Source organism: Dryobates pubescens, chromosome 17, assembly GCF_014839835.1.
Source record: "Dryobates pubescens isolate bDryPub1 chromosome 17, bDryPub1.pri, whole genome shotgun sequence".
NCBI lineage: Eukaryota > Metazoa > Chordata > Aves > Piciformes > Picidae > Dryobates > Dryobates pubescens.
Genome location: NC_071628.1, coordinates 23,035,751 through 23,057,741, shown reverse-complemented (window position 1 = coordinate 23,057,741; position 21,991 = coordinate 23,035,751). Strand labels below are relative to the sequence as shown.

The 21,991-nt window shown below is 52.5% G+C and overlaps 1 protein-coding gene across 1 annotated transcript in view; it reads right to left on the bottom strand.

Moving 5' to 3' along the window:
* HCN4 (hyperpolarization activated cyclic nucleotide gated potassium channel 4) overlaps positions 1-21,991 on the bottom strand; it is a 166,608-nt gene that overhangs the window by 101,818 nt on the left and 42,799 nt on the right. The window contains exon 2 of the mRNA XM_054168798.1: positions 6,676-7,099. Coding sequence (XP_054024773.1) covers positions 6,676-7,099 — 424 coding nt within the window. The remainder of the gene's footprint in view (positions 1-6,675; positions 7,100-21,991) is intronic.

Genomic DNA, 21,991 nt, shown 5'->3' with positions numbered 1-21,991 from the left:
ATTGGTGCCTGGGATTGCCCTGCCCCAGCTGCAGGTCCTGGCACTTGGTCTTGCTGAACCTGATGAGGCTGTCATGGGCTCAGCTCTGCAGCCTGCCCAGGTTCCCAGGCCACTGGTATTTTAGTTTAATGTAAGGCAGGCTTCAAACAGGTCAGAAGGCAGCCAGTTGTTCAGATCAGAATGAAAATCAATTGGAGCCACATTCTAATAGTCTTTGGAAGCTGTCTCCTGTCCCTCCACAAGTCTCTCTAGTCTTTGGAAGCTCTCTCCTGTCCCTCCACAAGGCTCTCTAGTCTTTGGAAGCTCTCTCCTGTCCCTCCACAAGGCTCTCTAGTCTTTGGAAGCTCTCTCCTGTCCCTCCACAAGGCTCTCTAGTCTTTGGAAGCTCTCTCCTGTCCCTTCACAAGGCTCTCTAGTCTTTGGAAGCTCTCTCCTGTCCCTCCACAAGGCTCTCTAGTCTTTGGAAGCTCTCTCCTGTCCCTCCACAAGGCTCTCTAGTCTTTGGAAGCTCTCTCCTGTCCCTCCACAAGGCTCTCTGGTCTTTGGAAGCTCTCTCCTGTCCCTCCACAAGGCTCTCTAGTCTTTGGAAGCTCTCTCCTGTCCCTTCACAAGGCTCTCTAGTCTTTGGAAGCTCTCTCCTGTCCCTCCACAAGGCTCTCTAGTCTTTGGAAGCTCTCTCCTGTCCCTCCACAAGGCTCTCTAGTCTTTGGAAGCTCTCTCCTGTCCCTCCACAAGGCTCTCTAGTCTTTGGAAGCTCTCTCCTGTCCCTCCACAAGGCTCTCTGGTCTTTGGAAGCTCTCTCCTGTCCCTCCACAAGGCTCTCTAGTCTTTGGAAGCTCTCTCCTGTCCCTCCACAAGGCTCTCTAGTCTTTGGAAGCTCTCTCCTGTCCCTCCACAAGGCTCTCTAGTCTTTGGAAGCTCTCTCCTGTCCCTCCACAAGGCTCTCTAGTCTTTGGAAGCTCTCTCCTGTCCCTCCACAAGGCTCTCTAGTCTTTGGAAGCTCTCTCCTGTCCCTCCACAAGGCTCTCTGGTCTTTGGAAGCTCTCTCCTGTCCCTCCACAAGGCTCTCTAGTCTTTGGAAGCTCTCTCCTGTCCCTTCACAAGGCTCTCTAGTCTTTGGAAGCTCTCTCCTGTCCCTCCACAAGTCTCTCTAGTCTTTGGAAGCTCTCTCCTGTCCCTCCACAAGGCTCTCTAGTCTTTGGAAGCTCTCTCCTGTCCCTCCACAAGGCTCTCTAGTCTTTGGAAGCTCTCTCCTGTCCCTCCACAAGGCTCTCTGGTCTTTGGAAGCTCTCTCCTGTCCCTCCACAAGGCTCTCTAGTCTTTGGAAGCTCTCTCCTGTCCCTTCACAAGGCTCTCTAGTCTTTGGAAGCTCTCTCCTGTCCCTCCACAAGGCTCTCTAGTCTTTGGAAGCTCTCTCCTGTCCCTCCACAAGGCTCTCTAGAGTTTGGAAGCTCTCTCCTAGTCCCTCCACAAGGCTCTCTAGTCTTTGGAAGCTCTCTCCTAGTCCCTCCACAAGGCTCTCTAGTCTTTGGAAGCTCTCTCCTGTCCCTCCACAAGGCTCTCTAGTCTTTGAATCAATTTTCTGAGTATCTCTGAGTCTTCTCAGAGTGAGGTCATCTTTCAGATGATGTAATCCCTGCCCAGCTGCAGGCCTGAGGAGATGCATGCCCTCCTCTGTAAAACCCCTCTGTAAGATGGCAACTCCAGAGAAGAAGAGGACAGCCACTGAGGGGAGTTTGGGAGCTCTCACTGCCACAGTAGTTGGAAAATCACCACCTTGTCCTTTTGCTTCTGGCTCCAGATTGAACAATTGGAAGCTGCCATTTTTTTTCCTGACGAAGATGTGCCAAGCTCCTCTCAGGATCATCTTGCCACCAGGATATGGATCAGAACTATCCCTCAGTTCCTTTCCTTCCCAGCATAATCCTCCACATGGCTTCTGAAATCAAACTCTTTTGGTTCTCTCAGCTATGTGCTGTTTGGGAAGCAATTGAACAGCAGCAGGGTTTTACTGCTGTCCCAGGAAGTGTTAAATGGGTCTCAGGAAGAGCCAAAAGCAATCAGTTCTTTTGCTCTGGAAACTGAAGGAGTTGTTCCTGTCCAGCTGCATTCCTGCACTGTCACTCTAGGGCTTACCTGGTGTCATTCTTTTATGGCTCCTGCTGGGTGACCTTGGCCTAAGGTTTGTAGGATGCTAATGATCAGAGCCTGCTTTCTGCACTTCTCCTCAGAGGCAGTAGGGTGAGGGCCCAGCTCCCTGCTCCTTGAGTGTCTCCATGCTCACCCCATGGGCACTGAGCAGCCCAGACTCCCTGAAGAGCTGCTGGAGTGGTTCAAAGGCAGAGCTAACAAGACCCCCCCCCAGAGAGCTGGAGCATCCATGTCAGCTCTGACCCTGGCAGTGCAGGCACCATGCCAGCTCTCCTGCACCTCTGCTAACTACACACAGATTCACAGATTGCATCATGTAGGAAGGGACCTCAAAGGTCATCTTGTGCAACCCCCTGCAGTCAGCAGGGACACCTCCAACCAGATCAGGCTGCCCAGGGCCACACCAAGTCTGAATTGGAATGTCTCCAGGGATGGGGCCTCAACCCCAGTACTGAGCAACCTGCTCCAGCATGTCACCACTGGACAGAACTTCTTCCTGATGTCCAACCTGAATCTGCCCTGCTCCAGTTTCAAACCACTGCCCCTTGTCCCATCACCACAGGCCCTTCTGAACAGTCCCTCCCCAGCCTTCCTGTAGGTCCCCTTCAGGTATTGAAATGCAGCTCTAAGCTCTCCCCAGAGCCATCTCCAAACCCAACAACACCAATTCTTGCAGCCTGTCTAGATAGCAGAGGTGGTCCAACCCTCTGATCATCTCTGTGACCCTCCTCTGGACCTGCTCTATCTCTATCAGACAGTGAAGCTGCTGACATGTCACTCAGGCCAGCTGGGTTCCAGCCAGCTGCAAGTATGCCTTCCTGCACTGCAATCAGGCTGCCTACTGCAGGGCAGATATGGCAGACACTTCAGAAGGACTCTATTTATAATCTGCCCTCCTGGTAAATTCATTCATTGGCCCACTCATGCAAAATGGCTAATGCAAATGAAACTGCTGCATTTGGAATGAAGTTTCCTGCCACACTCCAGTGAACAGGAGTGCAGGAGATTGGCTTTCTTCTTCTTCTTCTTCTTCTTTTGCCTCGAGGTCGTTTGCCCAGCTGTACTCCCCAAAGACCTTCCTTTCAGATCTGGGGGAAGATGTCAGAGCAGCCTGCTGCTGAGCTGGAATGGTGCAGGCACTTCATCCCCCTGGCTCTGGAGCCCAGACACTCCTGCCTAGCATCGATCTGGAAGTGCTGAGTGGCTGGCTGGGTTACAGCACTGCAGCCGTGGCCAAGGCTGCGCTCTGCTCGCTGCAGGGTGAGTGATAAATTCATGCAGAGCATGGACAATTGCAGGGGAAGGGATGGAGAGGCTGGCTCTGAGCTCAGGAAGTGGCCACTGAGCCCTGTGCTCACTCAGAGCCACACTAAACACACAGATGCAACATCCAGCTGGGAGGTACAGAGGGTAGATGGAGGTCCATCTCGGAGGTACAGCAAGCAGCTGAAGGTCTCTGTGCATACTGGATGCCCTCTCCTCCTCGTGCAGGACTGAGAGCCTCAGCACTGGTGACCTCTGCCTCAAGGCACTGCAAAGATCAGTGGCATCATAGAACTGTCTGGGTTGGAAGAGACCTCTGAGGTCACAACATCCAGCCGCTCACCTAAAGCTCACAACCCCACCACTACTGCTGGGGCACTGCCCCTAACCCTGCTCCCTCACAGCAACTGACCCTGCTCCCTCAGCACCACAGCAACTCATCTTTTAAGTCCTTCCAGGATGGTGACCCCACCAGCTCCCTGGGCAGCTCATCCCAGTGCCTGAATGGGCACGGGCACAGGCTGTAGAGGTGAGCAGGGATGCTCTGCCCAGACACAAGGCAGCACACTCCCTCTCTGACTCCTCCACCCGCCCCTAGGAACTCTGCCTCAGCCTGCCCTAAGCACACGTTTCTCCGGTGGACTAGGGGGCCCTGCTCACAAGCTTTTTTTAGCCTATCTAGCCACAGAGCCTGTGAGAGAAGGATGCCACCTAGCAGATGAGACATTGGGTGGGATAATGTAGGAAAGCAACCAAGAACAGAAGTCTTCAGCACCCCCTCTCTCCCCACAGTCCTCCTCCTTCTTGAACTCTGCATAGCAACTTGCCCCATGTGTACACCCAGAGTAAATCCAGCCCAGCCCTGCCACAGCAATTAACACCTCCAGATCACCACTGCTGATCTGTGCAGTGAGGAGAGGTTACTGTGAACTTTCAGAGCTGGCACTTCAGAGGAAGAGGAAGAAAGAACTGTCAGTGTGGTTCCAAGGAGCACAGCCACTTGCTCCCACACAAAGCTGAAGCAGCTCTTCTCTTCCCCCTCTCCTTGTTGCTTTGTGGCATGTGCTGCACCAGTGACAGGGGAGCACCCCTTCTCTCTGCCTCCCTTCCCCACCTGGGAAGGTGGAAAGCCTCCCAGGGTCATACTCTCTCTGGGAAAGTGCTGCTTGGGTCGAGCCCTGCTTGACAAAAAGACTATCATGTTTGCTCAGTTGGGCTCTGCAATGCATAACAGAGTCTGCATTGCAGTCTCAAACTGCAATCCAACACCATCTGTCCCTTCCACTTGCAGCACTGCAGCGCTCCAGGGAGTCTGCTCTTGGGGGGGGGGGGGGGGCCTGGCTCTGCTGACCCCTCAGACCAGAGAGAGAAGGGGATGGAAAAATGCCCCCCACTAATCTGTGCCATGAGACTGAAAATAGAAATGGCTGCGCAGACAAACTGTGAGAAGCAGGACAGGAAGGGTGCTGATTCCCTCTCATTTCAAAGAAATTCAGTATAATCAGCTGCAAATACACTGAAATCCTCTTCAGTAACCCTGTGGAAAGGAAGTGAAGGAGCAGAGAGAAGCAAGAAGAGCTCTGCACTGCTGTGGCTACACGTAACTGTGTCTGAAGGAGCTACTTTTCACAGCCTAAGCCAGCAGCTCACCTTTCCCGAGTGTTCTTGGTTTAGAGGACAAGGAACCAATGCAACCAAGGGACAAAACAACAGATCTGCAGATATTTCACTGCTCTATCAGCCTCTGATTCACTGAGTCACACTGGGAAGGACACTTTTGCTTTATTTATGCACTTCCTGCTTGCCTGTGTTGTGAAGCAGATGACCCTAGCAGAGGATTCTTCAGGGCTGCAGCCGTGTCACCCAGGCAGCACCTTGCACAGCATCAGCCCAGAATCCAGCAAGGCATTCTGCTCTCCTCTGAGGGAAGCAGTCACCAACTACACCACCAAAAAGATGAAGCCTGGAATTGCTATGGTATGCACCAGTGCTCTCCCTCCCAGTCTGTGATGCTGGGAGGAGGAAACAGCTCAGCTCTACCAGGAATTAAGTGTTCTGACAGCTCGGTGCAATCTAGCCATGACCTGCGTGGCTGCTTTCCCTTCACATTCCCAGGAGCACACTCTGCATTAGATCAGGCTCTGCTCCAAAGCAGAGGAGAAGGTATGGGGAGGAGGATGAAATTGCCTTAACCAGCTTTCCTTGTCCTGAAAATGTGCTCCTGACGTGGAGGAAGCTGCAGGGAGCTTTCTGCTCGCTTTGCAGAGCCTGGAGATGGGAAAAGAGAACTCATTTGCAAGCTCCTTTAAGGTTGTGGCTACGTTCACATTACACCTGATGACTCAGGCTGCACACTGCCAGTTGACAAGGCCTTCTAGTAACAGGACAAGGGGCAGTGGCTTTGAGTTGGAAATGGGAAGATTGAGGCTGGAGATGAGGAAGAAATTCTTTCCAGTGAGGGTGGTGAGACACTGGCACAGGTTGCCCCAGGGAGGTTGTGGATGCCCCCTCTCTGGAGGTCTTCAAGGCCAGGCTGGGCAGGGCCTCGAGCAACCTGGTCTAGTGGAAGTGTTCCTGCCCATGGCAGGGGGCTGGAACTAGATGGTCTTTAAGCTACCTATCAAGCCAAACCATTCTGTGATTCTCCCAGGAGCAGCACAGGACCCAGGGGCAGTGGGGCTCTTGCTTTTCACTGGGTCTTTATGCTTTTACACAGATTCAATTTATCTGCAGATTGCTCTTCTTTCCTCTTGCCCTTCCAGAATTTAGAAAGCAGGAAGGTTATAAAGCCTTTTACTGCAGAGAGCAGCATGTAAGAGAAGATGCTTGTGTGAACAAATGCTACAGGTGCTGCAAATCAGCCTTCTCTGGACCTTTTCTGGACCTTTTTAGGGCTCTCAGGGGGCAAGACCCTGCTGTCTGGCTGAGTGTTCCACTCACAGGCAGCTCTTCTATAGGTAAACACTTCCTGCAGAGGGTCTGCTTGTGCTCACTCCCCTCCCAGCCCACACATCAGCTCCCCAGATTACACAGCTCATGATTACGAAGCGGGCAGCAGAGTCTCCGGCGACTCCGTACCAACGCACCGAAGGCCCTCTGGGGACCCTTCTCAAGGCAAAGCATTAGGGCTGGGGACACAACTCTGCAGCACTCACGCCGGGATGAAGCAGGAGAATGGGCATCCAGTGGAAGCCCTCTCGTGCACGAGCAAGAGGAGCGGGGGGAAGGCTCCAGCTGCCAGCGCAGCAGGGCCGCGCTCACCTCCTCCCACTGGTGGATGTAGCGGATGAGGCGCGAGAGGCGCAGCAGGCGCAGCAGGCTGAGGATCTTGGTGAAGCGCACGATGCGCAGGGCCCGCGCCGTCTTGTACACCTCCGAGTCGATGCGGGTCTCCACGATCAGGAAGATGTAGTCCACGGGGATGGAGGAGATGAAATCCACCACAAACCAGCTCTTCAGGTACTTCATCTTGATCCTCTGCGGGTCTAGGATGATCTCCGTGTTGTCCTCCACCACGATGCCTGTCCGGAAGTTGAGGACGAGGTCGATGAGGAAGAACGTGTCCGACACCACGTTGAAGACGATCCAGGGGGTGGTGTTCTCGTCCTTGAAGAAGGTGATGCCCACAGGGATGATGATCAGGTTCCCTACCATCAGGAGCAGCATGGTCAAATCCCAGTAAAACCTGGAGGGCAAGACAGAGAGATGTGAGGTCAGCTGCAGCGTAGGTCACCAGGGCTGACGTGCTTTACACAGCTCCTTGGCATTCTTCCCCTGGGCTCTGCCGCTCTGCCTGGGCTACTCGGAGTGACTGAGCTGCTAATGAACTAATTAACAACACAGGGACACTCATTCTCTGGCTTAGAGAGTTCAGGGAGGAATTGGGTACCTAGCTGGGCACACCACTTGAAAACTTAGCCTGGGACTTCAGGGCCACCCAAGAAGAGACTGACATACCTGCAACTGTTAGGTGAGGAGAAAGGGAACAAGAGTTTGGAAGGCCTCAGAGCTTCTCTGCCAATAAAGACATCTGCAGCTCAACTCTCCAGGCTTGCTCCTACTGCCTGATCTGTCTTTAGAAGCATCTAGCACTGACAGCATGGCACTGGAGACCATGCTGTGATCTGCAGGGCTCAGTATAATTACAGCATCAACAAATCCCAGCATGCTGAGGGCTGGAAGGGACTTCTGGGGATCACCCAGTCCAACCCCCCTGCTAAAGCAGGGTCACCCACAGCAGCTTGCCCAGGATCACAGTGTCCAGGTGGGGCTGGAATCTCTCCAGAGAAGGAGGCTCCATAACCTCTCTGGGCAGCCTGTTGCAGGGCAGGATTGCTGAACTCAGAGTCCCATGCCTGCAAATACCTCTGCCATTTCTAAAGTAAGCAATGACAACATTTGACTCCTGTGCCATGAAGCACGGTCTCCAAGGAGCTTATCTTCACTTAGGTGGCAAGTCAGTACTGTCCAGAGGGCCCTCCAGCAACATCCATTGCTGGTTCTGAAGGCACAGAGAATCCCTGCATCGATCCTCAGTTATTTGTGTGGGATTCCCCCCAGGTATCAGTGTAAAAAACACACAAACACACAACACTGCCACAACTCAGCCAGAGTGAGGACTGAATATTGTCTGTGTTAGAGTCTCACAAAGGAGCCTCACCGCCCAGCACTGGGCTACTCCAGTCCCCTCTCTGCTGAGGAGGACCTGGGGATGTCAGTTGGTGACAAACTCCCCAGGAGCCAGCAATGGTTGCTGGCAGCACAGAAGGCAGCTGTGTGCTGGGCTGCATCCACAGCAGGGAGAGCAGCAGCACAGGGAGGGGATTCTGCCCCTCTGCTCTCCTCTGCCAAGACCCCACCTGCAGCATCATGTCCAGTTCTGGGGCTCACAGCAAAAGAAACACATGGAGCTGTTGGACTGGGTCCAGAGGAGGGCCACAGAGATGATCAGAGGACTGGAGAATCTCCCCTGTGGGGACAGGCTGATAGAGTTGGGGCTGTTCAGCCTGGAAAAGAGAAGGCTCCAGGGAGACCTCAGAGCAGCCTTCCAGTACCTGAAGAAGCTCCATGAAAGCTGGGGAGGAACTTTCGACAAGGGCTTGGAGTGACAGGACAAGGGACACTGGCTTTGAGCTGGAAGAGGGGAGGCTGAGACTGAAGATGAGGAAGAAATTGTTTCCAGTGAGGGTGGGGAGGCATTGGAGCAGGTTGTCCAAGGTGGTTGGGGCTGCCCCCTCCCTGGAGGTATTCAAGGCCAGGTTGGACAGGGCCTTGAGCAACCTGGGCTGGTGGAAGGTGTCCCTGCCCATGGGGGGTGGGTTGGGACTAGTTGATCTTTAAGGCCCCTTCCAACCCAAACCACTCTGTGACTCTATGAAATGTTTCCCCTGCAGAGATGCTGTGTGCTGTGCTGTCACATTGCCAAGATTTCAGCAGCTCCATGTTGTGGGCTACAGGGTGGCTACAGCAAGGCTGTGAAGCGTTGTAAATAGCTTGTAGTAAGATGCTCTGGTAACAGGAAATGAGGAAAGCACAATGAGCAAACACCACCAGGTTTGGTCACTTCAACCTGCAGGCACAACACTCAGGAAGCTGCAGTGGCTCTCCCAGGCAGTCATGCCAATTACCAGGGCCTTTATCTTATTCCTAATCTCCTGAGGACCAAATCAGCCTAATTCTGCTTCCATAGAAGAGGTGACAGCAAATGAACACAAGGGAGAGATTGGAGCCTTCCTTTAAACTAATCATCTCAAGAGCACTGGGGTCAACAGTGACTCTGGATTTACAGCCATGGAAGGAAAGGAACTACTGAAGGAGGATACATAGAGTGATGGAAGGAAGGAAGCCATTGGGTTTGCTGAAGGAGAACACTGATGGAAGGAAGGAAGCTGTTGGGTTTGCTGGAGGAGGACACAAACAGTGATGGAAGGAAGGAAGCTGTTGGGTTTGCTGGAGGAGGACACAGTGATGGAAGGAAGGAAGCTGTTGGGTTTGCTGAAGGAGGACACAAACAGTGATGGAAGGAAGGAAGCTGTTGGGTTTGCTGGAGGAGGACACAGTGATGGAAGGAAGGAAGCTGTTGGGTTTGCTGGAGGAGGACACAAACAGTGATGGAAGGAAGGAAGCTGTTGGGTTTGCTGGAGGAGGACACAATGATGGAAGGAAGGAAGCTGTTGGGTTTGCTGAAGGAGGACACAAACAGTGATGGAAGGAAGGAAGCTGTTGGGTTTGCTGGAGGAGGACACAATGATGGAAGGAAGGAAGCTGTTGGGTTTGCTGAAGGAGGACACAAACAGTGATGGAAGGAAGGAAGGAAGCTGTTGGGTTTGCTGAAGGAGGACACAGTGATGGAAGGAAGGAAGCTGTTGGGTTTGCTGAAGGAGGACACAAACAGTGATGGAAGGAAGGAAGGAAGCTGTTGGGTTTGCTGAAGGGGGACACAAAGAGTGATGGAAGGAAGGAAGCTGTTGGGTTTGCTGAAGGAGGACACAAACAGTGATGGAAGGAAGGAAGCTGTTGGGTTTGCTGAAGGGGGACACAGTGATGGAAGGAAGGAAGCTGTTGGGTTTGCTGAAGGAGGACACAAAGAGTGATGGAAGGAAGGAAGCTGTTGGGTTTGCTGAAGGAGGACATAGTGATGGAAGGAAGGAAGCTGTTGGGTTTGCTGAAGGAGGACACAAACAGTGATGGAAGGAAGGAAGGAAGCTGTTGGGTTTGCTGAAGGAGGACACAAACAGTGATGGAAGGAAGGAAGCTGTTGGGTTTGCTGGAGGAGGACACAGTGATGGAAGGAAGGAAGCTGTTGGGTTTGCTGAAGGAGGACACAAACAGTGATGGAAGGAAGGAAGCTGTTGGGTTTGCTGAAGGAGGACACAGTGATGGAAGGAAGGAAGCTGTTGGGTTTGCTGAAGGAGGACACAAACAGTGATGGAAGGAAGGAAGGAAGCTGTTGGGTTTGCTGAAGGGGGACACAAAGAGTGATGGAAGGAAGGAAGCTGTTGGGTTTGCTGAAGGAGGACATAGTGATGGAAGGAAGGAAGCTGTTGGGTTTGCTGAAGGAGGACACAAACAGTGATGGAAGGAAGGAAGGAAGCTGTTGGGTTTGCTGAAGGAGGACACAAACAGTGATGGAAGGAAGGAAGCTGTTGGGTTTGCTGGAGGAGGACACAGTGATGGAAGGAAGGAAGCTGTTGGGTTTGCTGAAGGAGGACACAAACAGTGATGGAAGGAAGGAAGCTGTTGGGTTTGCTGAAGGAGGACACAGTGATGGAAGGAAGGAAGCTGTTGGGTTTGCTGAAGGAGGACACAAACAGTGATGGAAGGAAGGAAGGAAGCTGTTGGGTTTGCTGAAGGGGGACACAAAGAGTGATGGAAGGAAGGAAGCTGTTGGGTTTGCTGAAGGAGGACACAAACAGTGATGGAAGGAAGGAAGGAAGCTGTTGGGTTTGCTGAAGGAGGACACAAACAGTGATGGAAGGAAGGAAGCTGTTGGGTTTGCTGAAGGGGGACACAAACAGTGATGGAAGGAAGCTGTTGGGTTTGCTGAAGGAGGACACAAAGAGTGATGGAAGGAAGGAAGGAAGGTGTTGGGTTTGCTGAAGGAGGACACAAAGAGTGATGGAAGGAAGGAAGCTGTTGGGTTTGCTGAAGGAGGACACAGTGATGGAAGGAAGGAAGCTGTTGGGTTTGCTGAAGGGGGACACAAAGAGTGATGGAAGGAAGGAAGGAAGGTGTTGGGTTTGCTGAAGGGGGACACACAGAGACTGTTTCTCTGTCTCACAGATTAGGGTCAAAATCGCTGAAATGTTTCAGGAGGAGCAGACTTGCCTTAAAGATCTTCAAAATCTACCTTTGGTAAGAGTTCAGCTTAAGCCTGGCCCTCACACCAGCCCCAGCTGCTGCAGAAGGGGATCACTGTAGTGGGACATCTCCATTGGTTTGTTAAACCCTCAGCAGGAAAACAAAAGAGGCAGAAGGTGCCTGAAAAGCCTTCTCTGTGTAGATTCTCTCCCTGTTAAGAACATAACACTCTCAAGCACCTAAAAGCATATTTAAGATTCCAGCTCTTACAAGTGTACAGCCAGGGTCACAAACCAGCAGCACACCAGCAATCCTCAGAACCAGTCACAGGACCACAGAGGATGACAGGCTCACAGGATGCTAGGGGTTGGAAGGGACCTCTGGAGATCATCCAGTCCAACCCCCTGCCAGAGCAGGAGCATAGCACACAGGAACACATCCAGACAGGGCTGGGAAGGCTCCAGAGCAGGAGACTCCACAGCCTCTCTGGGCAGCCTGCTCCAGGGCTCTGGGACCCTTGCAGTGAAGAAGTTCCTCCTCATGTTGAGGTGGAAGCCCCTGTACTCTGGTTTCCATCCATTGCCCCTTGTCCTATCACAGGGCACAAGTGAGCAGAGGTTCTCACTTGCCTCCTGACCCCCAGCCCTCAGATATTCATAGAGATTGATCAAATCCCCTCTCAGTCTTCTCTTCTCCAGACTAAAAAGCCCCAGGTCTCTCAGCCTCTCCTCATAAGGCAGTGCCCCAGTCAGGAGAGGCTGATGGGGACTGATTTCACTCTGAGCAAAAGTATCCACTAATGAGGATCCTCAAATGCTCTCAAATCCATCTTTCCTGCTCTGATGGTGCCCTGGCCTTCACTGAGGACGAAGGGACACTCAGTGCTGGTAAGCACTCAGCAGTGAGGTTTGTCCCTATGCTCCTAGGAGCAAGGCACCATCCCACCCCACTGTGCTGTCGCAATCTATCTTGTGGCCTTCCTTATTAAGGGCCTGAGCCGATGCTGCAGCTTCCCTCCTCAATTAATCTCGATAACTGCCCAAGAGCAGGAAGTCTGGAAGCTGTGTGTACATTATTACCCAAAATAAATAACCTCCTCACCATCTTTAATTTGCCTTGGGGGATACAGGAGGAGATGTGCACAAAGAAAATGATCCTTTCCCAGGTTTCCAATGAATGGTGTGAGGCAGACGTGGCCAGGCTTGCCGAGATGGCAGGGGAAATGGCTTTGGATTTCTCACAGGGCTTGGAAGGGACTTCTGGGGATCATCAGTCCCACCTCACTGCTAAAGCAGGGTCACCCACAGCAGGCTACCCAGGATCACAATGGCCAGCTGGGTGTGGAATCTCTCCAGAGAAGGAGACTCCACAGCCTCTCTGGGCAGCCTGCTCCAGGGTTCCTGCACCCTGACACCGAGGCAGTTTCTCCTCCTCTTCAGATGGAACCTCCTGGGTTCCAGTTTGTGCCTATTGCCCCTTGTCCTGTCACTGGGCACCACTGGCAAGAGTCTGACCCCATCCTTCTGGCCCCATCCTCCTGCCCCCCACCCTTTAGCTCTTGCTGAGCATTGCTCAGATCCCCTGTGGGGCGGCCCCTCTCCAGGCTCAACAGCCCCAGGGCTCTCATCCTTTCCTCCTCACATCCTCCAGGTCACTCAGCAGCTTTGTAGCCTCCATTGGACTCTCTCCAGCAGTTCCCTGTCTCTCTTGAACTGGGGAGCCCAGATCTGGACACAGCCCTCTAGACCTGGCCTGACAAGGGCAGAGTAGAGGGGTAGGAGAACCTCCCCCAATCTGCTGGTGATGCTCTTCTTGTGCCTCTTACTTTTATGCTGCCTTTCAATACCTAGGATCAGCTGAGGACAATGACAACAGTGGCTAGGCTGGCTCACAGTTTCAGTAAGGTGTTTTGAACACACAGCCCCAGTAAAGCACTTTCTGCCTGACCACAGCACTTCCAGCCACCCCAGTCTCCACTAGCCAAGAACAGTCACACCACAGTCAGCTGTCCTGCATCCTGATTTACAGCTCTTCTTGCTCTTCCAGTTCTAAGGTATCAAGCTCAATTCACACACCCTCTTCAGTCCCACTCTTTCAGTGCTGCTGAACTGTCCACAGGGAATCATGGTTTGCCATGTGGGCAAGCAAAGAGGAAGCAAGCAAAAATCACAGAATAACAGTGGTAGGGTTTGGAAGGGACATCTAGAGATCATCTAATCCAGACCCCCTACCAAAGCAGGATCACCTAGGGCAGGCCACACAGGAGCCCATCCAGATGGGTTTTGAAAGCCTTCAGAGAGACTCCACAACCTCTCTGGGCAGCCTGCTCCAGGGCTCCAGCACCCTCACCATAATGAAGTTTCGCCTCATGTTGAGGTGGACCCCCCTGTGTTCCAGCTTGTACCCATTGTTCCTTGTCCTATCACTGGAGACAAAAAGAGCCTGGCACCTTCATCTTGGCACCCACCCTCAGATATTTGTAGACATTGATCAGATCCTCTCTCAGCCTTCTCTTTGCCAGAGTAAGCAGCCCCAGGGCTCTCAGCCTTTCTTCATGGGAGACATGTTCAAATGCTCCAATCATCCTTTCAGCTCTCTGATGGACTCTCTCTAGTAGATCCCCTGTCCTTCCTGAACTGGGGAGCCCAAGCCTGGACACACTATTCCAGCTGTGGAAGTCATTGCCCTGTGTCTCTTAAACACAGTCCTCCTCAAGGGTGTACTGGTGACCCACAATTATTGTCCTTGGCTCCCTTCTGTTCTGACCTCTGGAGCCTTCACTTGCAAAACACAGAGGGTGAACTTCTGCATCCAATGTACCCCTGCTAAGGAAAGGGGGTCAAAGGTGTCAGTTCAGGGAGAGAACCTTTGGGCTCAAGGAAGGAGGCAGAAAACCACCAATCCCAGCACAGAAATTGCCCTGCCTTTGCAATATAATCTGCCTAGAAGTTAACACTGAAGATTCCAAGGCTCCTGCACACGTGAAGTATGATCTGCTCAGGGTAGCATCACCGGGTTTGGACTGAAGGGCCTCTGAGGGACCACACCACCTCAGAGGTCTAATATCATCCATGTGTCATTTTGTATTTACACTCAGGAACATCTTTTCACTCCCTGTAAATTATTGGCCAGCATGACTAACGGTGCATGTGATGTATGTAAGGGCAAGCACCAGCTATTAATAACCCATGTTTGCCGTGTTTCTGTCGTTCCTTTCACCCAGGGATTCCACAGAGCTGACAGTGATGAACTTGGCTGCGCTGCACCCACGAGAGGCAGAGAGAGTCATTATCCCTGTCTTGCAGAGAGAGAAGCCACATGGCAAAAATGAAGGGAATGGGATTTATCCACAGAGGTCTGAGGCTAAATAAGGGTTAGGACCTGATTTTGATTCTTGAGTCCAACCAGATCTGAAGCTATTCTTGGGGCTTGGCGGGGGGGATAAAAAAGAGCTTAAGAAGAGCAGCATCTCACGGACATCTCCCTCTGCCATCCTCTCTTCTCCTCGCTCCTCTTCCTGTTTTCCAAAGCCACCATAAAAAATTAATAAATATGAATGTATTGTTTTATTACAGTTGACTCAGTGCAACTGAAACAGCTCACAGAGCAGGGAACAGCCAGCACTAGATAAACCAGATGTCTTGTTCAAACATACTTAGGTTTTATACTACATCCTACTCTGTGCACGCTTCTTGGCTCTGAAAATCACATTTTAACATGCACCACTGCCCTCCATCTTTTCAGTCCTAATATATTATTTAGCTGCAACAGAATACATCTGAGAATTAGTGTGGCTGAGAGAAGAGAGGCTCTTTAAGCATAGCTGGTGTCACTCTGGTGATTTGCTGGTGTGTACCCTCGGTAGGTATTAGCTTGGTGGTGGCTGAGCAGAAAGTTAGATCATCCCTCTGCTCTGTCCAGCGCAGAAGGCAGCAGCAGGCCAGGAATATTGCTTTCGGATGTCAGGGCTTTAATTAAATAAACCTTGATTTTTCAGCACTGTTCCATGATGTAGTGTAACCAATTATAGTGCATGAGCTCAGGAAGGCTCGTGGACAACCGGAGAGGCAACAGAGGCTTGCGGAGGTTAGCTCGGTCAGCGCGGCTGTGGCAGCGTGGCAGCCCTAACCTGGCTCTGAGTGGGGCCCATCTCTGTGGCCTCAGCTTCTGTTCTTGCTCTGCAGTGTTTGCAGTGTCAAAGAGAGAGCAGACCTGAGCAAGCTCACCTTGAAATTAGCAAGGCTTTGTGGATGTTTTCAGCTTCTGCTGAAAGGCAGCCAGCCCTGGGCCGAAGTGAGGTGATGCCTGAAAGAGCTCAGAAAGGAGGCAAAAGGAAACCTGCACCTGTCAGCACCAGGGAGCCAGCAATGGGACACAGCTCCAGCACCATGGCCAACCTTCTGAACCTTGCCAGAACAGATCTTTCATCATAGATTCATAGAATGCCTTGGGCTGGAAGGGACCTTGAAGATCATCTAGTTCCAACCCCCTCACAATGAGCAGGGACACCTCCCACCAGCCCAGGCTGCTCAAGGTCTCATCCAACCTGGCTCTGATCACCTCCAGAGAGGGGGCATCCACAGCCTCCCTGGGCAACCTGTGCCAGTGTCTCACCACCCTCACTGGAAAGAATTTCTTCCTCCCCTCCAGTCTCAATCTGCTCTATTCCAGCTCAAAGCCATTGCCCCTTGGCCTGTCACTCCAAGCCCTTGTCAAAAGTCCCTCCCCAGCTTTCTTGTAGGCCCCTTCAGGTACCAGAAGGTCACTGTAAGGTCTTCCCAAAGCCTTTTTCACTTAATGAACAGATCTTGCTAAAGCCAGTCCCAAAGACAAAGCCACTCTCCCAAGCCTGGCTTGGTGCTGACTCAAGAAGCAGAGTGCCACCTACTGAGGCACCAATGCCATCTCCATCATCTTGCTGAGGAACTGCTGCTTCATTCGCTCACAGAGCTGAGGAAAATATCCCTCCTCTTCTGGGGAGGCACTGACCTTCCCTCATGCTGGGCTGCATGTTGGGGTAGACCCTGCTGTGCTCCCCAGCAGCTCCCCCGAGAGGAAAGAGCTTGTGTTTTCATTCCTGCACTGTGAGTCAGGCTAGAAATAGAAATCACCTCTTGTGCTGAGCATCAGTGGATGGCAGTGTGGCTGGAGCAGCAAGGGTGGGAGGAAAGTTTACTCCTGAAAGCAGTCGTTCACACAGGAGTCTGAACACAGAGGGGAGAGAGAGAGAACAGGCAGGGAGAGCTCCTTCCCTGTCTTTGGGAGCAGTACTTCTCCCAGCTAGGAGTAGGCGTATTTCTGCTGGAGGGTTCCAAACTCGGCATTATTCAGGGAGATAACAGGAGGAGCATGGTGACTCACTGCTCCTAAGCACCCTCCAGGACACTTAGCCAGCCACTGAGTCCAAGAATTCACTTGCTGGAGAAATTCATTTCTTTTATAGGCAGTCATTTAAATACCTGTGCATGTGAAAACCTCTCTGAAGTCACTATCCACACTCCCCCCCCCCCCCCCCAGAAAACTGTCAAATGACTTTAAAAAAGAATTGGGGGTGTTCAGCCTGGAAAAGAAGGCTCCAGAGAGGCCTTAGAGCAGCCTTCTGGTACCTGAAGGGGGCTACGAGGAAGCTGGGGAGGGGCTTTTGACAAGGGCTTGGAGTGACAGCACAGGGGCAATGGACTGAAGCTGGAGAAGGGCAGATTGAGACTGGAGATGGGGAAGAAATTCTTGAGAGCGAGGGTGTGGAGAAACTGGAACAGATTGTCCAGGGAGGTTGTGGATGCCCCCTCCCTGGAGGTCTTCAAGGCCAGGTTGGGCAGGGCCTTGAGCAGCCTGGACTAGTGGAAGGTGTCCCTGCCCACGGCAGGAGGGCTGCAACTAGATGACCTTTAAGGTCCCTTCCAAGCCAAACTGTTCTGTGATCCTTCACGCTGTGCAAGGGGAAAGGATTGAAGGGACCCAGCTGAAGAATAAGACAAACGGTTTTCATTCCCTCTGACCAGTCTATGCAAATAACACATATCCTCTGCCATCCCCAGCCCCCCCGGAGAGCACTGGTAATTAGCCGTGCATTACAATAGGCCAAGGAGAAGAGCCCTGCTGTGTCTCAGCCTCCCCTAGAATTCCCTGGCCGCTGGCTTCGGCAGCGCCGGCTGCTTCGCATTCAGCCCGGCTCGTCCCTGTCTGCTCCACAGCGCAGCCTGCACCAAAGGCCACCTCACCGCCAGCTGCTGCTCAGCAGAGACAGCAAATACAGAGCGGACACACACCCGGGGCTGATGGAGTGGTAAGGGCTACACTGGGCTTACCTGCTCCTATGGGTCTATGGAAGGTGTCTCAGTTATCTCCTGATGATTTAAGCGTGTCCAGGGAAGGGCAACAACGCTGGTGAAGGGTCGGGAGAAGAGGGCTGGTGAGGAGCAGCTGAGGGTGCTTAGTGTGGAGAAAGGGAGGCTGAGGGGAGACACCTCTACAGCTTCCTGAAAGGAAGCGGGATCCAGGTGGGAGTCAGTCTCTTCTTCCCACTATCAGGTGATAGAATGAGAGGAAATGGCCTGAAATTGTGCCAGGGGAGGGGTAGGTTGGAGATTAGGAAAAATGTCTTTGCTGTAAGAGTGGTCAGGGATTGGCAGAGGCTGCCCCAGGGAGGTGGCAGAGTCCCCAGCCCTGGAGGTGATGAAGAAACCTGTGGACAGGGCACTTTGGGACATGGTGGTCTTAGGTTGCTGGCTGGACTCAAGGATCTTGGTGGTCTTTTCCAACTGAAACAATTCTGTGATGGCAGGCCAGGGGCTAGGACTGGGAGCCCTGCTCATCTGGTAATCTGACCCATTCTGTCTCTGAGCTGAGATGCTGAAGTCATCACCATGCCTCAGCTGAGTTTAGAGAGAAGGTGGTGTCAGTGAGTTGCCAAGATGGGACACAGTTCTGCATGGGCTTAAGTCTGCTCTCAGGAGCAGAAGGGCTGCTAGCCAGTGAAGAATGCTGAGTGCTTGAAGGAGCAGGTGGATGAGCAGGGCTAGCTCACAGCACACTGTCCCCTGCAAATGAGGTGCATGCCTCGGAGCACTTTCCTTCTGAATTCCTTCACACTGATGGCTTGCCTCTGACACAACTCCCCTTCAATTCAACTCTCAGTTTTCCTTCAGGCAAGACATTCTCCAAGCTCTGTATTTAGCCTTTACCTTTGATTATCTCTAATCTACATAACTGCTCACCTAATCCTCTCTGAAGAGTGCAGAATTCCATGCCCTGCTTGGAGCTTGGAACATATGCCCATTTTATCACCTGAAAACATAATGACATGGATTTTGGTGAGTGGAAAATTAAGAGAGCTCTTGCTGATGTAACACTTGAACATGGTACTTTGCAGTCCAAGCAAGGCAGTCTGTTAGCTTTTTATTGCTTCCCTCTCATTGATTTCCAAATCTAACACTGCATTATTAAACAATAACCAACACCCTGCATTCCTCAGAGTCGTGCCCATGCATCCATTAAACCCCAACAGACATTAATTGAATCCCCACAGACTTAATGAAGGAGGCATTGCCATCCTGATTACAGATAGAGAGACTAGGAGATAGTTATCGATTCAAGCAAGGGCTTGGGTTGGAAGGGACCTTAAAGATCAGCCAGCTCCAACACCCCAGCCAGGGGCAGGGACATCTCCCACTAGACCTGGTTGCTCAAGGCCTCATCCCACCTTGCCTTGAACACCTGCAGGGAGGGGGCAGCCACAGCCTCCCTGGGCAGCCTGTGCCAGTGTCTCCTCACCCTCACTGGAAAGAATTCCTTCCTCATCTCCGGTCTAAATCTCCCATTTTCCACCTTCCATCCATTGTCCCTCATCCTGTCACCAGGCCCTTGTCAAAGGTCCTTTTCCAGCTCTCCTGGAGCCTCCTTCAGGTACTAGAAGGCTGCTCTGAGGTCTGCCTGGAGCTTTCTTTTCTCCAGGCTGAACAGCCCCAACTTCTCAGCCTGTCCTCACAGGGGAGGTTCTTCAGCCCTCTGATCATCTTTGTGGCCTCTCCTGGACCCTCTCCAGCAGCTCCACATCCCTCTTGTGCTGGGGGCAGCAGAACTGGATCCAGTGCTGCAGGAGGGGTCTCAGCAGAGCAGAGGAGAGGGGCAGAATCCCTTCCCTGTCCTGCTGCTCTCCCTGCTTTGGATGTAGCCCAGTGTACAGCTGCCTGCTGGGCAGCCAGTGGCTATTGCTGGCTCCTGGGGAGTTTGTCATCAACTGGCACTTCCAAGTCCTCCTCCTCCAGACTGCTCTCAAGCTACTCCTCACCCAGCCTGGATTTGTGCTTGGGATTGCCCTGGAGGACTAAGAACTCGAATTCTCCAGGGGCAGCACTACTCCCCAGAATACATACCAGCCTAATTTCAGAAGAGCTTTCCAGTCACATTCTATGTAGTGCAACTGGATCAGTGGCAGCAAAGGGGAAATTCCCTTCCTTCTCCATTATAAGCATAGCCATTCCTTGGTGATGGTTTCCTTCCAGCTGTAACACTTGACAATTTGCAGACACCACATTTGAGACACAGGTGCATTCAGCCAGTTGCAACATAGCACACTGTGCTTTGTGCCCTTGACTTAACTTAGCAAACCCAGCCACTTGGTCACTAGGAGTTAGCTTAGATTATTAGCTCCTAAGTAGTGCCCACAAAACACCCACTCTGCTGTCAGGCCTCCTAAAGGGAGGAAGAGCTGTGTGGCAACCAGAGGCACCTGAACAAGCTGGAGAAGCTGGTCTTGAGAGGTTCAACAAGGCCAAGTGCAAAGTCCCACACCTGGGTTGGGGCAACCCCCAGTATCAGCACAGGATGGAGAGGAAGGGCTGGAGAGCAGCCGTGTAGAAAAGGACTTGGGGTGGGTGAAAAGCCAGACATGAGCTGGCAATGAGCACTGCCTGCCCAGCCCCAGCCATGTCCTGGGCTCATCCCCTGCAGCATGGGCAGCAGGAGCAGGGAGGGCACTCTGCCTCTCTGCTGTGCTCTGCTGACACTCCCCCTGCAGTGCTGGAGCCAGCTCTGGAGTCCCATCCCAAGAAGGGCATGGAACTGGTCAAGTGGGTCCAGGGGAGGCCATGGAGATGATCAGAGGAGCAGCCCTCCTATGCAGACAGGCTGAGGGAGTTGGGGCTGTTCAGCCCGGAGAAGGAAAGGCTCCAGGGAAACTGTAGAGCAGCCTTCCAGAGTTTGATCAGCCATGAGGAAGAAAGCCTTCCCCATGAGAGTGGTGAGGCACTGGGACAGGTTCTCCAGAGGTGCTAGGGAGGTTCCAAGGCTGGAAGCATTAAAGCCAGGTTGGATGAGCGACCTGCTGTAGCAGGAGGTGTCCCTGCCTGTGGCAAAGGAGCTTGGAACTAGTTGATCTTTAAAGTCCTCAGCATGGGGACCTGGTGGAGCAGGGCCAGAGGAGGCCACAAACATAATGCTAGAGCTGGAAGCCCTCTGCTTTGAGGCCAGGCTGAAAGAGTCAGGATTGTTCAGCCTGGAGAAGAGAGGGCTCCAGGGAGACCTTTTGGTGGCCTTTCAGTGCTTCAAGGGGCCAAGCAGAAAGCTGGGGCCAGACTTCAGAGTAGGGCCTGTTGTGACAGGACCAAGGGTGATGGTTTGACCTGAAATAGGGAAATTCAGGATAGAGAGAAGGAAGAAATTGCTAATAATGAGGGTGATGAGACCCTGTCCCAGGTAGCCCAGAGAGGCAGTAGATGTCCCATCCCTGCAAGTGTGATTGTGAGGGGGCTGCCTTTTTCATCAAGTATTGGCTGGGGAGAAATGGCAAAGCCTTCGCTTCATGTGGGCTCTGGCCTCTGCAGGGAGGGAGATGTGGCATGTGCTGGGTCTTCCAGGGGCAGCTTTGCAGGGGGGTTGGACAAGGTGGTCTTTCCACCCCCTAGCACCACGATTCTATGTCCTTTCTGGGGATCTTCTAAAAAGCTGGGACACTCCTTATGGCCTGTGGGAGCTGCTAGGGGAGCTACCAAAAAGCCTAGTGGTGATTGTCCTTCCCCAAAAATGAGATTTATCGATACAGAGACGTTTCCGTGGCCTCCATCCAACCAGACAGTTTAAAACAGGCTTTGTGAACCAGCCAAGGCAGCCAGTCCTGACATTCTGTGAGGCTGCTGGAACAGCTTCATAGTGTGTGCTGCTTCTCCCCCTCAAAAAACCCAAACACTTCTGATTATCTTTGTGCTGAAGTGCTCCAGCCATGAACCAAAAGCACATGAAGCATTGTTCAAGCCTGTAAAAATAGAAGACAAGGGAGCCTTATCCCAGGGAGCTGCTGATAGCCCATCTCCTAAGTGTATTTCACTTTCACCCAGGGAAGCTGATGATAGAACCGAAGTCACTTGGCTAGGACAGCAGCACTCTGACAGCTAGACACACTTATCTGTCACTCAGGTTCCTCCAGCTGCCATATGGTGTGTGTGAACCACACAGCAAGGGGTGTCACCAAGCTCGGCTTCACGGAGCCTGCACAAGCCTCGCAGGAGGCCATTTCATTACAGCCTGAGGCATGTCAGGACAGAGAGGTTGGTGGAGGCTACAGAGCTGCTGCCTGGCTGCCAGGTGCCCTGGGCTAATGAGAGTTCTGGGCACCTAATGCGTAGAGGCAGTGCCTACCACCTAACCCTGCGGCGTGCTGAACGGGAGCGGTACGGTGGGAGAATTTGCTGCGCGGTCTGCCATGGGGTAAATGCGAATGTCTTGGGAGACTTACACCTTGCCCTTGCTCCCCAGACACCAAATCACACAGAAGCAGTCA